General features: G+C 41.7%; 1 protein-coding gene across 2 annotated transcripts; it reads right to left on the bottom strand.

Moving 5' to 3' along the window:
* Positions 1–138: 138 nt before the first annotated feature.
* On the bottom strand, positions 139–16329 carry ssbp3b (single stranded DNA binding protein 3b). 2 transcript variants are annotated; one of them, XM_034081324.2, is made up of 18 exons: positions 16144–16329; positions 15425–15497; positions 15241–15302; positions 15068–15152; positions 7161–7250; positions 6051–6125; positions 5810–5872; positions 5590–5653; positions 5421–5494; positions 4972–5036; positions 4842–4890; positions 4542–4577; positions 4395–4449; positions 4241–4305; positions 2802–2880; positions 2585–2613; positions 2399–2500; positions 139–1505 (listed from the first exon to the last, which is right to left on the bottom strand). In XM_034081324.2, the coding sequence occupies exons 1-18, from the start codon at positions 16197–16199 to the stop codon at positions 1476–1478; spliced, it is 1152 nt and encodes a 383-aa protein (XP_033937215.1). In that variant the 5' UTR covers positions 16200–16329; the 3' UTR covers positions 139–1475. The 2 variants fall into 2 exon arrangements, with proteins under 2 accessions (XP_033937215.1, XP_033937216.1); XM_034081325.2 differs by lacking the exon at positions 6051–6125 and having other exon boundaries at positions 16144–16328.
* Positions 16330–17248: the final 919 nt, after the last annotated feature.

The following is a 17248-nucleotide window of genomic DNA, read 5'->3' as shown; positions in this document are numbered from 1 at the left end:
TTGGATGCACTAGTTTAATACTAAGTATATGCGTAACTTAAATAACTTCATGTCCACATCTTCAGTGGCATATTCTCGTAACTCTAAAATGATATGGATTTACATTCAAGTAAAAATAAAAACAACCGACACAAGTAGTTAAGTTATTGTAAAATTATATTAACAAGCAATCTTTCCTCAATTTGAAATAAAAAAATATCAGCAAATAAAGGCAACATAGGACAGATGTATATAATGCGTAATGTTCACAGAAAAAAAACAATTCTCATCACATTTACAAGACTGCTGCTAAAGTTTATAATGATGCCTACTAGAATCGGTTTTAGAAAGCTTTGACTAACTGAATAACTGGGGCAATATATGTAGTCAAAGATTGTATCAAAATATAAAAAAAAATGTGGGCGGGCAAACCGGGGGCAAGGATGGGGGACGACCAACGATACAGGAGGAACAACCAATATGTATGAGATTAAAATGGGGCCGCTCATTCATTGCATCATAATCAACCAAAACTGGAGAAAACACAGAAGGCTACGACGATGAGGAGCACAGAGCGTTAAGCACAGACAGGTAAAGAGATACACACCACATCTTAAAGCAGGTGTCCACAGAGAGAAGAGCAGCACTAGGTAGTATGTTGTACACTCTCAGCATTCATGCACTCACTTCTTATGCCGAAGTCTGGTTTCCCTTGCACAGCGATCTAGGCGTTTAAATTAAATGAGCCAAGATCGCATCGCTGTCAGCAATAAGAGACTGGAATTGATCAAATGGGATCAATTTGACATATAGTAAGAACCATCTGAGCACTTACATACCGTGAAAGGTCGTCACAATAAAAGCCATAATCTTTCAAGTCTTTCCCCCCCTTTTACAAACCTCTTTAAATAGAAGGGTGGGCATTGGGAAGGATGGTACATTATCTGTAAAGGTGGCCACAAGAGTAAAAGGCAAGAGTCCTATGTCAGCTGACTTGTGACAGTTTGCATGGCGAGAAGTAAAAGGACAAGACAAAGACTTTCCAAGCTCACAATGCATTATGCACACTCTCCAGTGTTTTAAGGGACAAAAAGCGGAGACATTTTCCTGCACATCTTGCACCACAAAGCAATAATTAAAAAGTACAAGAGGTAAAACCCCAAACATGTTTTTCTCTTTGCTCTAGAGCTGAAGGAGGGGGAGGAGGGTCATTGGGGGGGGGAGGCTCTGCAAAGAACGTAAAACGTGTCATGTATGCATTTCAGTAGCTGGTTTCGTCACACTTGGGATTGTGATAAATGGAAATATTGTCCTTCGTTTTTGAGCAAGGAGCAGCAGCCGTTTAGATTTTTCTCCCCGATCAGCATTCTGGCGTTAGTGTGGAACCAAAATGGCGCCTGTCCCTGATTCGGTGCTGATGTGTTTGGCCGTGTCCTATAGTGAGTTCAGATCCTCGGAATGATGGCATATCATGTCGGGCGGGGCGGAGGGGGGGGTCACACACTCATCGTCATGGTTGGAGAGTACTGGAGAGACACATGAAAGAGCATTAACACACACACACACACACACACACACACACCTTTCCCCTACTGTAGTCAGGGCAGGGTTTCCGCTAGGATTTTTTCTCGCCGGTCAAATGTCCGGACAGAATTTATTTTACCGGACAAATTTGAAACTTAACAGTCATGTTTCAATAATGATAAGAGTTGTGTAGCAGAGTTTCCGTTAGCAGGTAATTACCGGACTATGACCGGATATGCTGATGTTTAAAAGCAGTCAATGGGAGTCATCTTTATATTGCTTCAGTTTATAATCGTAACAGATCGAAAAAATTCAGATTCATATTTCAATAAATGATTCCACAAACAACATACATAATCATTACATTCAAACAAACTACTTTTAGTAGATAAAGTACATTATTCAAAAGTTTACATCAACTTTGAATAATAACACGGATCCTCTCTTCCTCTCCCTCCCTCTCTCTCCTGACAGCCCGTCAGTTTCTCATGCAGCCTGCTAAACAGTGGGCGGGGCTTCAGGTGATCATGCAGAGCTGCGTGTCGACTCGCGTCCAGTTACACTTCACTTGCGTTTCTGTCCATATCGATCAGATCCAGCTCTCCTGATCGGCCTTTATAGAGAGCACCGATCAAACTATTAAGAGTGAATATCGGCCGATAATGACCGGCGGCCGATCGATCGGAGCATCCCTAATTATTACCAGACATTTGGACCGGCAGGTTTTGAATTTACCGGTTTTTAATACATTTTACCAGCTAAAAAAACGGTAATTACCGGCTAACGGAAACCCTAAGTCAGGGATGTGAATATGAGGCTTTTCTATGTGCTCTACTTCTGTGTCCATCAATGTACAGTCACCCACCGTCCAGTGATGTTAGCTGAAGAAACTTACGTTCTCGCTCTGAAAGGAGTGGAGGAAGTTTCCGCTCAGCTCCCCGTCGTCCCTCGGGGTCCCAGGAGGATTGCTAATGCCACTTAAATTGTTAGGAGAATTCTGGAAACGACAGTTCACAATATGATAAGTATAAAACCGATTAACGATTAAGCTTGAAATGTAAAAGCTCTCCGCAATATTTACCTTGTTCATTCCATCCATGTCACCAGAGCCTAAAGAATAAACAATATAAAAATGAAACCCTTTAAAAATCAATGTTTATTTACTAGGTTACTTCTTAAAATGTTCTCTACTGAACCTCCACATGGCATAGTGGACATAGTGTACTCCTAAATCATGTAATTCAACCCGAGCATTTCGGTGTTGTTGGTGACATTGTTTTTGTGGCGAGCGGTGTTACCTAGTGACCCGTTCATGTGGTGTGGCTCCATCCCAGCCATGGCTCCCAGGGGTCCGTCAGAGCCGGGGCCCATAGGGAACTGGAGGGGAAACAACACAGAACGGACTCACTCAAGACATCTCCAGAACACAGGCATATCCAACAAGGTTCTAAATAAAAATAGGAGCTCAGTTAAAGTGCATTTACCTTTTTCTGCTACTTTAAATTCTCTTTTAACTTAAAGGTCCCCCATCACACTGTTTTTCAACAATATATTATAGGCCTCAGATATATACAAAACATGTCTCTGAAGTGTTTGGCTCCAAGCACCAAACAGATCATTGCAGCATTACCCATAATCCCCTCTGTTTCAAAAGTGCTGATTCTCTGTCTGTTACTTTAGATGAAAATAAGGAGCCCCTCCCCACGCCCCTCTGAGAGATATCTGGTTAAAAAGAACACAATGGTGCTATAGGAGGAGATTCAGGTGATAAGGGTGGGGGGGGGGGGGTTACCTTGGTTGCTGATTGGCTAATGGTTACACAAGACAAAAAATCGTTATGACATCATAAAGTAGATAAAATCTGATCAGCTCATTTTCAGACAGGTTTTTATAGAAATGGATCAGGACAAAAAGAGAGAGAATCTTTGTTCCTGAAACTTTCAGAATCTCTTTCCACAGAGGGGACACGTGTTGATGTAGAAAAGACATGAACAAGTGGATTTTGCAGGATAGGTGAAATGTAAGTTCCTGGTCATTTCAGCTCCAAGAGAGACTGAGAAAGTAGCCTACCGTTTAAATAGCACAACCGATATAATGAGTGTACGTTTGTTTCTACTAAATGACCTCAAAGTAAGAGGAAAATCATTTTCAACTCCAACATAGATGTCAAATGTATTTCCCCCGCAACATGGCTGTATAAAACAGATGATCGTTAGACAGAGGAGTGTGTTGAGATGGTGGAGAGGTCCGGTGTTTAGTTAATGCTATGAGCTTTTCTTAACGACTAGCAACGCACTGAACACATCACTTAATTGTTTTTTCTCCTTTAAGCACTGTTTTACTAAGTGGCCTCTCTTTCATTCACAGGCCTGATCCTGATGTTTAGATGTGTCGTTAAAACAGACAGTAATAAAACGTAAGTACCTAGCTGTCTTGGAATTAAATCAGTAAAAGCACAGGTTTGATAAATATATAATTTAAGGGAATTCAAACAACGATGGATCTAAAATAATTGTTGATTTAAAAAAAAAAAAATCAGTCTTACATACATTCTTGAGGAATTTCAATTGAATAATAAGAGAAGAAAGAAAGAAATCATTTCTGGAAAGTGCATTAAATGTAAAAACTGCTTAAAATATATGCTATATGTACCATTAGGACTTCCATTGAACTTCACTCAATGGTCACATTATCAACACTTAATGCAGAATGAAAGTAACGATGACACAGAACTCACATTATTTCGATTGCCGGGTCCAGTGTTGATCATCGTGTACAAATTGTCGCCAGAGTTGTTTGAGTCTAAAAACAAAGTAGTCACACGTATAATTAGTACTGGATAGTTCATGAAACCGCTAACAAATACCAGCGTAGGTCAGGGAAGCACTCGCCTGCAGGGCTGGGCATGATGGGAGTTCCTGGCGGCCCCCCACCTCCAGAAGCACCCTATGGAGAATAAACAACAACATATAAAAACTGTCTTAACTGAGATATTATCCATTTAATATGTAATTTAAGATGCCAGTCTGTGTTCTCACCCCGTATGCTCCAGGAGAGGGTGATGAGTAAGGCATCTGAAACCAAAAACACAAACATTAGACCAGAAATGGGAGAGCAAACCCTTTCTATACCTCAAAATGTCATCATTTGATCATCCTAATAGCATTAGGGCAGTCTGTCCAACTGTCTGTGGAAACCGTGACACATAATACTACAATTACATCCCAGACTCGAACCTCGGAGCACATTAGACCTCCGAGGCTCTGAGAGGAAATCTAACTGCAATCTGAACCCGCGTTTTTCTGGCTGTATGTGTGTGTTTGTGCATTAGTACTCACAGAGTTGGAGTTGTTGGGATTGGGCCATGGCCGACCAGTCCCTGGGCCCCTAGGTGTTCAGAACCGTTTTAGTTAGATAATGCACTATGGTTGAAAAGATTACATTTACTAAATGTTTTAAAAGTCTCACATGTTCACTCCTGGCATACCGGGACCCATGCTGTTGTGGGGAGGCCTCATCCCGCCACCGAAATTCTGAGAAAACAAAATCAAATTCCAAATTTGTATGTAAAGAAAACCAACCAGCAAACGAGTGATACAAACAACATACTTCAAAAAATACCTAGTTTGGATATGGTTGATCAAATTGTACAACCAGTGATCAAACAGTTTAAGTATTATTCACGCTCCCAAACAAATACGGCACTGGGATTATTCTAATAGATTGTGTTAAAAATAAAGTATGAAAGAAGTATATTTGAATTCAAGCACACTCTTCACTTTTAAAAACACATTGGATCAAATGTTGCATTTTTTGTAAAGACTATGTACAAACACTAAAACTAATCTATAAAGCCCAAAGACTACTGCTGCATCAAAGCAGCGGTGATATTAATCTACGAGAGTAAAATATTCTACCTGTGGACCGGGCCCCATAGGTCCCATGCCTCGAGGGCCGCTCATTCTCTGCATTGGCCCCAAGTTAGGATGGCCTGGAAGGAAAAGGGACATTTAAATGAAGCAATACACCTTGATTATTTCTCTACTGCAGGTATGAAGTCGATATGAATACAGCGCTGAGTCGCACCTTGTGGTCTTGTTGGGTCCATGTTGGGCAGCATGGGATGAGGACCTGGACCTCCACCTGGGGGCTACGTGAAATAAAACACAAAGACGTCAATAAAACTGTTTTTTATTATATGTGATATGTATTATAAATATATATAAAGTGTGTGTGTGTGTGTGTGTGTGTGTGTGTGTGTGTGTGTGTGTGTGTGTGTGTGTGTGTGTGTGTGTATGTGTTCTACCTGGTTCCCCATTCTGATGGGGGGTCCTCTGGGGCCTCCAGCAAAGCGAGGCGACATGAAGGACTACAACAGAAACAAATTTAATTTAAAAAGGTAGAATTTCCCTGTTTGTGGGAACACTGAAAGCAGCACAAAGCATTAAGCTGAGACAGAGGCCAAAGCATGAAGCATCCAGCCGTCCCCAGATGACCGCAGACAGCAAAACAGAAAAAAAGAGAGAAGGAGGGAGAGGGAGAGTTACCTGACTGTGAGGTCCCATCATACTGTTAGGGGGAGGAGGCTGAGGGTGAGGAGAGCCCTGGGGACCAGGAGGACCCTGTGGCATCGCACAACACGAAGAGGCCAGGAGGCAGACAGAGGAGGGGGAGAGGGGAGTATGAGATGAAGAGGGAAACAAAAGCAACAAAAGCCGGGTTACTGCAGGGCAGAAGACAGTCAGAGCGCAAGAAGTGTGGCGCAGAAGGATGTACAGAAATAAGATGCTCATTTCCATGTCCCAAACGCAGTGAGAGAGAGAGAGGCTGAGCGGAGGAGAGCGAGCGAATGACTTGAATGAGAGGAAAGAGATGAAGATGAAGTGTGCTCTTTCGCCTGTCAGTCAAGTCATCAAGAAGCCTGCTGCATGTTATCAGTGCTAATTCCCCTGAATAAACAGTGTCAATTAAGCCGTATGCAATTAGCGTCACAACAACACTAAACACCGGCACTGTGTCGCTAATGTTGCTGATCTGACAGAGAGTGAGGGGTCTAATTGAACCTCCTCCTTTGGATCCTGAAATGGAAAGTATGTCAAAAATGTCTTTCTTGATATTAACATAACGCTTTTGTGGCTTCTAGTTCATAATAAGCAGCTGGATGTGGGACTGGAAGCAGAGCAACATTGCATCTCTACGTCCCCTCTTACAGCCGGTTGCCTCCAGTTGCCTGCCAAGAGTGTATCCTCATGAGATATTGATTTACAGTAGGTGCTGCACCTTTCGATTTCTCCATTAGGGAAAATGGCCGGGCCACGCCTGCCTGTTTACAGCACTGGAGAGGCCCGGGCAGACAGGACGTCCGTGATGTTTACTACAAGTTCACTGAGCAAAACCAAAGACAACACAGACATACTGATGTGGAAGCCTACAGCTTCGTGATCAAAAAGAAACCTGACGATATTTTACAAAGCGGGAGCCAGCTAAGACAATTAGCATTCCATTCAATAATTTGTCCGTCCACAGGATACCAATTTATGGCCATTTTGACAAATTATTGTGAAGTGATTTGTCAAGCCAAGTAACAACTTAAGTGGGGTGGAGTTGATTTCAGATCATTCCTAAACATGAACAGACAGCATCAGTGGTTGGCTGACCTGGAAAAAGCCGGGGGGCATTGGTCCTCCTGGCATGCCGTCACCTGGGGGCATCCCCCCCATCACAGGGCTGGGGGCTGCTGCTGCACTCTGAGGAACAAGGAAACAACAACATTTACAACCTCTCAATGTTTTACACGCAGTAAATTGACCAGAAGGTGTCCAGATTGAACTTGCATATGAAATGCTGTTGCAGGACATCTATTTAATCCCTTTACTATGTTGCAGTTCTTGAGTCAGCGAGCCACAAGATGAGCCTTTTAGAAATCAAATATTCAAGCCAATGCTATACGTACAATACATCGGGCACTGTTGTGGTGTTGATGGACTTACAGGCCAGTGTAGGAACAAACTGGTTTTTAAGATGCATAATAACTGTCATTTTTCTTTTGTGCGTCATGTATTGTTGTGCATGTTATGTGCCGTCTTAAATGATGTGAAGTGCCAAAGAGAAATGTACATTTAATGCAAATCTAATGGACAAATGACTGAATTTACCACAATGGATTCTACAGACCCCTATCATTCATGAGTCTAGTGTAAAAGCTGTGTTAATGGGGTCCTCCTTATTGAGGCTTCTGCATCCTGCTGATCCAGGATCAGATAAGAATCAGTGGGATTCACTGAGTCAGTGGCTCCAAAGTGCTGCTACACAGCAGGGGCTTGCTGGGCCGATTTCCTGCTCAACCCGCAGCTCTAATTCACTAATGTGCCATTTGCTTCGGTCACACGCTCCTAATTGACCGAGTTGTTCTTCCCTGTAGCCGAGGCAATCTGAGCTGGGCTAATGTCTTCAGAGCGGCAGTGTTTAGCTTCCAAAGAACAGATACAAGACAACAGGAGCCCTGTATAGTGTAGAGGGACGCAAACTGGTGATGATTGCTATACAGAATGGATCATCAAACACTCTGTCCAGATCTGTGCAGCGCTACAGACATCACTGGTCAATAGCCAACACACTCCCTGGTATCGACTGCGCCCTCCCTAATTATATCTGCTCCGGCTGCCACTGCAGGGACCCTGTGAAATACCTCAGCAGGGAGAGAAGTGAGGCCAGAGAGGAGTCACGTCTCATCAGGCCCCAACACCACCGCGACAGAGATAGACCAAAATACATCTTCTTTACGGAAATATACTGCTGTAAATATGCAGTGGAAGGACATATGCAGATCCATTTTGCACTCACATGTACTTCCTCACCAATTTTGACCAGTAAGTCTGAACAACAAAGCACTGGGGTTGGGATATGATAAGATTAACTTGATATTAAAGCCATTATCGATTCTTTTATCGATTTCTGATCAATCATATGGGTAAAAGGTATTCTGTGCAAATGCAGCTATTTCATTATATCCGAATCTGAACGCATTGTAGAAAGAAAATGGAAAGGAAGAATTGGCACCGGCCCCTTCCCACTTGGAAAGAGGGCGCAGCGAGAGAGCTATTAAGTTAATGAATCCATCTTAATTAAAGTGAACTTAATTATTCACTGTTAAAGAAACCAAAGTCACACAACGGGTGCTTTGAGGCCAGCAATGACTCACTTAAAACAGTCTGATAAGCGGCCCATGTTTTTGTTGGGCATGTGAACTATTTTTTCACATCACCAAAAAGAACAAAACGTTATCCCACCATGGTGCGAGCAGCATGTGCATGTTTGGTGACCCGGCTGCTCTGTTTCTTCTACAAACAAGAAGTGCTCACTCTTTGATGGCAACTTGTACTTCTGTCTGGTTCTAATTTGTCGCCTCAAGTTTCCACAGTAAACACCAGACTTTTATTTGGTGATAAAGTTGTTCTGTATACTACAAGTGTTGCTGAGTCTTTTGCTCTTAAGAGTTTTTCCCTTCTACACGAACCTTTGAAGTACTGGAAAGTCCTACCCGGCTTCTAATAAATATTATATTGGCAGTATGCACTGTACACAGGAGCCCCATCATCCACTTAAAGCAATACATTTAAAAGCTTTGCATGAAATAACCACTCTATATTGAATAATCATTGAAATTGCAATATGGACTAGTTCAATAGTCAAATCCCACAGGCACATTTTTTGGTGAAGGTAAAATATGGGAGAAAAACAGAATGAAGTGTTGAAGGGCTGCAAAACCCTTCCAAAAACAGTATTCGACAGACCCAGGGTATATGCAGGAATCCTGAAGTCAAATGTAAGACCTTTTAAGACCCTTTCCATACATTTTAAGACCTCATCGCCACTTACATTACACTTTACTATATACAGTATTGATTGTCCTTCCTCCTTCTCTTCCAACCATTTGGACGCAAACTTGCATTTCCCCAAAACGATGTTGTTTAACAACCGGCGTAAACGGAGCTTCGCGCTATCAAGCAGTGAGCGTGCGATGTCCTGTTCAGATGACGTCAAACCCAACGGGATGCCATAAATAAACTACACAGAATCACTACACACCTACGCAATGATTACATTCAGGCAGACTGTAGAACACAACCTCTCTGGACAATTTATATACTTATTGAAAACAAGCTACAAAATGTAATACCTTGGAAAATGCCCTTTAATAGCCTTAATTTTCGCTAAATTGATTTGTCAACGTTTAATACTTTTGAAGACCCCGCGGAAACCATGGGACCTCATAAAAAAAAAAAAATCCTTGTTTTGTGCTGATCCTCTTAAAAAAAAAAAACTGTTGTTTACACCTTTAACTATAAAATGGTCTAAATAGACATTCAATCCATTAAACAAGTTAAAATAATCCAATTAGTTATATTTTGCAAATCCTGGCGCTAATTAAAAACATTATTTCTAATGTATACCGTCTGCAACATATTGGGAGTACAAACTAAACAAGTGTTGAAGACCGGCACTGCTTTAGGAAATATTCAAACCATCTGCATACATCGAACTCTTCCTGTTCAGCAAGATGTGAAGTGCCTGGACAAGTCGTCAAGTCAAACAAGACCCACCCTGCTGACAATTACTGCCAGGAGTCATCCAGCAATTACTCCATCCAACCTGCATGACCTGACAGGCTTACCAAGGATTCTGGGTAAATATTTAGATAGCTTTATAAGTATGTTTTTTCTAATGTCAGCTTATAGAAGCACACACACAGTAGATTCTAAGTAAAAAGAAGTATCATCTGCAAAGCAGGCTAATCACAACTCTTCAACTCTGCTTTTGGGAAGTATATTAAATAAATGTGTATCCCTATCCTTTTACTACTCGTTAATAGTTATAGAACAGAGATCATAGAGTCAGGGACAATACTAGAGACTAGGAAGCCCATCAAATAAGTTGTAAGAAGAGGAACCAGTGTTTGATTATTATATTTTTATGCAGGTATTGTAATCAGGTCTAGGGATGCATATCGTTGACTTTTTTACGATACCGATACCACTGAACGATACCGATACATATCGTGATACTTTGAAAATGTATCATCCCACAATTACTCCCATGAAGCGCTTTACGATATAGTTAACATGTCAAATGAATATTAAACTCAATTGTGGGACTTCTTGGACCTTCTAGTACTGAACAAACAATGAAAAATACATAAAAAATATGAAGAAAACCGATTATGGAATATCTTTCATAACACCCGCCATCAGGTGTGCCGCGTGAATAGCACATCTTGTCAATGCAAATAGACCGTTATAATTAATGTTAAACCTGAGATTCGACTAGAGAACAAATAAATAATAGAATAAAGGTCATGAGAACTCGGCATTGCACAAACAAACAAATCTCATCTTTAAAATCAACATTTGCCTTCACTGGTGAGAGAAAACAAATCCCATCACAGTTCATTTGTGGGACTTTTACCTTTCTAGTATTGAACAAACAATGACAAATACATAAAATATGAAGAAAAACGATTATGCAATCTAATTTATCACGCCATCACGGGCCACGGACTCACTTTTCAAATTAAATTAAAACGTTTTCTTTTTTTAAGTATCGAAATCGGATCTGATTTCGGTACAGTATACCGTAGCCGTAGGTATTTCGGTAATACCGGTATGCATCCCTAATCAGGTCCATGTGCATCATCTACATCTGGCTTTCTTTGACTCAAGACATTTTTTAAGACATCTCAGAGTGCAGAGTCAGCTCTGCACTCAGTAAATCAACATAATCCACAGTGAAGGTTTTGCTCCGCACTTGAACGTACAAAAAGGGGAATTTAATGAGTCACGTTTGCAATATTATATGGTTAAAGGTGGGGTATGTAAGTTTGAGAAACCGGCTCGAGATACACTTTTTGTTATATTCCATGGAATGCTCTTAACATCCCGATAGCAATGAATATCTGAAGTGCTTTGACAACAAATCCATAAAAAAAAATGTCATCTGTGGAAGCCGTGGCGCTGTAAAAAGCACGACCAATCATTTTAGCCGGCCCGGCTGAAGTAACTGGATGGCCTACCTGCCTGTCAGCCTTCCATCTGTGCACAAACTTATCTCGTGCCCTCATTGGTCATGTTCGTGTGTGTTGGAGGAGGGGCTCTGTGAGGAAGTGGCAGATTTTTTCCAGCTGTGTATTTTCAAATTCTAGCGCACTCGAGCTGGTTTCTCCAAAATTACCTACCCCACCTTTAAATGTATACAGTTATTCATAGTTATGACATATTTAAAAGCCATTAGAAATGGTCATTTGCAACAGAGAATTATATACATGTAGAATTGTAATGTTTTAAAACTCAAATGGGTGTCTCAGGATTAGTATTTTAAGTACACGTTCCAAGTGACAAATAAGTTGTGGTTATTCCCAATAAATGCATTAATTAAAGCTTAAATAAATCCTACACGGGAGTATCAAAGGTTTTCAGGAGCTCACATTTGAGTTTTTAAACTCCAGGAAGATGGGTCTAGTTTTAAACTAAACTTACTCACACAACTTTCTGCATCACAGATAAAGTTTCCTAGAATATACGCTCATAAAACCACATCTAGTTCGTAGTCAAAGCGCAGCAGCAATGTGTTTGTTCCTCTAGTCGAGGCATAATTAGTCCATTCCTGGAATAAAGCCTTCTAAGAAATAATAAAGTAAAAATAAAACCGTCAACAATCGACATATCTTTGTGGAAGTCACAAACTGAAAACAACATGCAGTGCGAGTTCCCAGGCATGAGAAATCTTTATCTCGTCTCTGTAAAGCCACAGCTGTGCTTGATGCTGCTCTCGGTCTAAACGAGCCGCGTCTGTCACGGAGTCTGGGACAGGAAAGGGGCAGATGTCCCGCCCGGGGCTACGAGGCTCTCGTCTGTGGCCTTCCATACAACTTCCCAGGGGACCTTCTTTTAAAGACAGACTCCCCCTCTCCACACACACACACAAACGCACGTCAGCGTGTACTTCAGAGCCACCCCAGCCAAACAAATTTCCCCTGAATAGTCGAATCACTGAAGGAGGTTGGAAAAGGCCCAGAGTGGCGGCGGATGTGCATGTGCTTTACAAAAACAAAGAGGGAGGGGGAGAGGGGAACACATGGGGGGGGGGGGGGAGAGAAAGAGAGATGACCAAGAGCTTTGGTGAGGTGAAAAAGCAATAGTATACACAGAGAAAAAGTCAGATTTCAAATGGGATAGATTTATTTGGGGGGGGGGGGGGGGGGTTGGGCTGCATCACAGACCACCCAACCTCAGATCCTGACCTAGCGTGTGCTCAACAGCCTCACTTCTTCCACTGGAACCAGCGCTCAAAAGAAACCAGCCCCTATGTTTAGCTTGTAAATGTTTAACCATCAATCAACATCATAAAAGCCCTCTCTGGATCCTGACTGGATGCTCTCCCTCTCTCGTTACTTCTAGCAGGTCCTTTCCACTTCTCCTCTTCCTCCCCCCTCTCTTTATTCCCTCGGCTCCTCAGCAGTGGAGGATGCTGGGCATATGCCACGGTGCCACTCCCCTTTTCCTTTTTCCAATCTGGCCCTCAGCTCTGTGACAGCCATCAATCACAGCCGACGCCATGGCGACGGGGCCCTCTGGGAGGCGTCCGTCAGGCCCAGCGTGAATACGGCGAGTTTTTTTTTATACGAGCGCTGCGGGCTAACGCACTCACCTCCCCCACCTCTAGACAAAGACAAGGGTCTAAGGACTCGTACTGTCCACACACACGTATCCACACACACTTGCCTGACCCTCAACATCCACAAATGAACAGAAGGAGAGCCAACGTCAGAGCGAAGGGCAACCACAAGATGTCGGGGGAAGAGACGGCCGCACAGAAACTCTGAAAGCTCCCCATCGTGATCAGACTCACGATGTTTCCTGGTTTGCTAAATGCTTTCCATGTTGTGAAAATTGTTATGAGCTGCTTAATCTCTCACAACCGGTCGGAGGGTGTTTCCTTATTAAATACAAAGGAAATTGCTAAATTATAGGAGTTAAATTCGATAAGTCGTTCTTATAATTATTATTTGTCGAAAATAAAGATATCCCCCCCCCCCCATAGACACATGCAGAGTTTTGAAATCTGAGATGCTTGTCTAAAGTTCATAATAAAATACCGTTTCGGTTGTTCTTTTACAGATATTCAGTAAATCTTTTGGTCTGTAAAATGACAAAAAGTACAAATGTGCATCCGAGATTCTTAAAGTCAAAGTGAATGTCTTGAAACAAAGATACTCTGAATTGATATGTAACGGAACAAGCAGGAAATGTACTTAGGTTATTTTTTTAGAGCCTGAAAACAGCCTTTTTTTGGCTATTTTTGCACGAAGAAGTTACTTTGAACATCAAGATAGTTGGCAGCTAATTTTCTGTTGATCAACTTATCGTTGTAGCTCTAGATAAAAATCACATTTTACAAAAAATAAAAATCTGGAACACGCAAACGACAACAAGCGAGAATGTTACCATGCAGCAAGCTTTGTGAATCAACACTGGTTTTAAACTAGATGCCCACCTTTGAGCTGCTATAATAAGGAATGTGGTTATTGAAAAATGGCAGCGCTGCTCTTCTGCCTCCCAGGTCACCTGCCAGATCAGGAGGCCAGTTACCGTGACAACCCTATCTGCTAAGAGCAGGACCAACATCTCAGTTTTAACCCCTTCCTGTTTGATACACCACCAACCTTCATACTGTGTATCAGTGATCACGAGAGGACTCCTTAACCTCTAATGTCTTTCTTGGCTGTGCTGATACAGCAGAAAACAGAATAGTATTTTTGTTTACTTCATTTTCATGCACTATGATGAAACATCAGGATGGGAACAGCCACCGACTAGCAGTTTGCACTTTCTTTGATCCTCATGAGGCTCCTTTTGAATGCTTACTTAAAGCAGGAAACAATGCAGCTCATGACAAAAAAGCACCATGGCTAAAACCGCATATTTATCAAGATGCAAAACACCCATAGCATGCAAGTATGGAAGAGCTATCATAAGATGAGCAGTCCGCACTGAATTGTGTCCCGAGCTCTTTGTAATAGATGTTGGATCCCAGACTGCCTGTACAGTTCTTCAGTTTGAAATTCATTAGGATTACGTCACTGCAGATAAAACATTTCACCATCAACAGGAGCTACCATGCATCAGGGCAGCTGGGGTGCTTTACAAAAATCATAAATTGAATAACGCTGCAAAAGAGGCAGTGGACAAAACCAAATGACTGATATCTCAAAAAGAAAGTGAAAAAAGGGTTAAATCGGGATGATTCTTCAAGCTTAAATGAATTCACAATAAGTTGAAGCCATATCACACTTGAAGGGGTATGAGGGAGATTTTGTCAGGACTTGAGTGTTGACAAACCGAGATTATATGCACTTGAGTTCTGATAGCATCAACAACAAAAAAACAAGACTCGTTGCACAACCCAAGTTTAAGGCGCATTATTTACACCACTTCTTAGCAAAGTTGTCGTCTTCTTTAGCCGAAGACAGAGCAACATGTACATCAGTTCCCGTGTAAGCACTACTCACGTAATCATGGAAGGCTTTCGCTTCGCTGGAGTGGTCACATGACTCTCTCCTCTCTGGTGCAGCACAATACAAGTCCCAGAATACACTGTGGAAGAGACCGGTCATAAAGCAAACAAAACCACACAACAACCCCTGAACACGTCTACAGGAAAGACTCGAATATGTTCACTTACCACCACCAGGAATGCAGGAATCCAGGAGGTTCTCCAAGTGTTATGTTTTTCTCCCATCGTATCTAGGAAAGAGGGATTTCAATAATTATCCAAGGGTGTTCATTTAAATGATTTACTATTGTTTTTTCCTTAAAGAGCACAATCACAGGAGTGTGGTTTTAGCTTTTTCCAAAATGTCACATACCTCTGATAAAAAGGTCTGTGCAGACTTTTGAGCTCCTATGTGCAACAAATACTCATAAACGTACAGAGCCAACCTGTGTGGGGAAACAAACATAATGTTAATTTAACAAACTGGTCATAAATAAACGTCAAACAGCTGATTTAATCTTCTTCAACGAGCACTAGAGTGACTAGAGTCGGGCACGGGCCTTTTGAACAATGGCTGCCAAATAGCCTATGCCAAAAAAAATCAATGGGGACTGTGTAATCAAGCCACAACCTGGGGTAAGATTCACTACAATGAGCAGGTGAAAAGGAAAGTGCTAAAGCAACAGTATAATTCAGCGTCGTGTTGTGTTGAAAATATCAGCGGCTATTTATATTAGCAGGGGTACAGTATCCTGGTGGCACTGATGGGGCTGAGGGAAATAAAAACGGAGCGCAACACAGAAAACAATGTACTGTGCAGCATGTTATTGTTTCCTCCTCTTAAAAAACCTGCAGGAATATGATTAAAACAACCAAACTGAAGCGTGAATCGTACAGCAGAGGTGTAAAGAGACTGGAAATAGCCACATTAGCAGAAACACGGCTCGGGGGAGGAATGGCGAGCAGACAAGGCGGTTCATTCAATTCAGTACTCGGTAGGAGGAAATCGCCTCCTGTTAGCCCGTCCAGCGATCAACAGAGAAACAACTTGCGAGGCGAAAAATACACAAAAATAAAGGTTTCGGAGCTTACTTTTCTCTCGCCTGGCCGTCGGAGGGCACCGGGGAGCCTTTGCCTTTGGGGAACATTGTTTTGTTTGGGAGGACGACCGCCTTCTCGCTCTTTTTTTATCGCTATTTCATCTGTCAGATCATCGCGGCCGCGACCCTCTCGCACTCCAACCGCACTCCTCCTCAACGCGACGTCTCAACCGAGCCTGGTCCGGGGGGGAAGGGGCGGAGCTAAGCCTGACTGACGCACCTGACAGCCAATGAGAGCTCGGCGTTTGCCTTAAGGTCTGCCCATGGGTCTGCCTCGTCGTGCTTTTCAGTTTGGGCTGTTATGACGATGATAGCTGTTATATCAAATAGGCAAAATGTGATGAAGAGTATTTATTATTTACCCTAATGATTGTAACCTATACAATGGGAATTAAATATACTGGTAATCAACCAACACTTACATTTTATTATTTTTTTTAAGAAAAAAGGACTGAGATTATTTATTATGTAAAAAAAAGATATGATGTATCATCCCCAAAATATAGAGCCCTGAAAAGGTTTTTTTTTGATCAACAGATTTGAGATTGAACACAAACATTTATATTTCATTTAATACTCCCTTTTTATTATTGTTATTTAACCAACAGACACATATTGGGGTTTTTTTTACTTGACCGTTTATTCATCTCATTGTTTCCTGAAAAGCCTATATGCATTATATTTATACATCGTGCTCTATACCAAAATCTATATTTCTAAATGTAATGGGCTTTTTAGTTGATTAATTATCAGGACTAATAAATAACGAGGATTTGGGATTGAATAGCCTTGTTTTCTCTTACTTAAAACAAATATGTGTAAGCTTATGATTCAGAATAAATCAATAAAAAGTCACAACTAGTATATCACAATACAAGATATGTGTGTTGCTTCACCTTATAATGAAAATGGCAAGGTTTACATTTTTCAAAGGCCTCTTGAGTAATGGAAGATATTACAAATGTTACATAAGCCTGTTGAAGGTTAAAAAACAAAAACACTGTTTACAAGGTCCATACAATTGTGCATCGTTGTTTTAATTGAATAAATGCATGGACAATATGGTGGGTATCCCCCAACCAGCGCCATCCCCCAAC

This window comes from Pseudochaenichthys georgianus, chromosome 4 (genome assembly GCF_902827115.2).
Source record: "Pseudochaenichthys georgianus chromosome 4, fPseGeo1.2, whole genome shotgun sequence".
In the NCBI taxonomy this organism is placed as follows: domain Eukaryota; kingdom Metazoa; phylum Chordata; class Actinopteri; order Perciformes; family Channichthyidae; genus Pseudochaenichthys; species Pseudochaenichthys georgianus.
Note: the sequence above shows the minus strand (reverse complement) of the source record. Positions and strands in the feature narration are given on the sequence as shown.

Coding starts and splice junctions, on each gene's coding strand:
- ssbp3b (XM_034081324.2), bottom strand. CDS start 16,199: ATGTTCCCCAAAGGCAAAGGCTCCCCGGTGCCCTCCGACGGCCAGGCG. Junction 5,495..5,589: donor GGACCCAACAAGACCACAAG/GTGCGACTCAGC, acceptor TTTTCCTTCCAG/GCCATCCTAACTTGGGGCCA. Junction 2,614..2,801: donor CCACATGAACGGGTCACTAG/GTAACACCGCTC, acceptor TTTATTCTTTAG/GCTCTGGTGACATGGATGGA.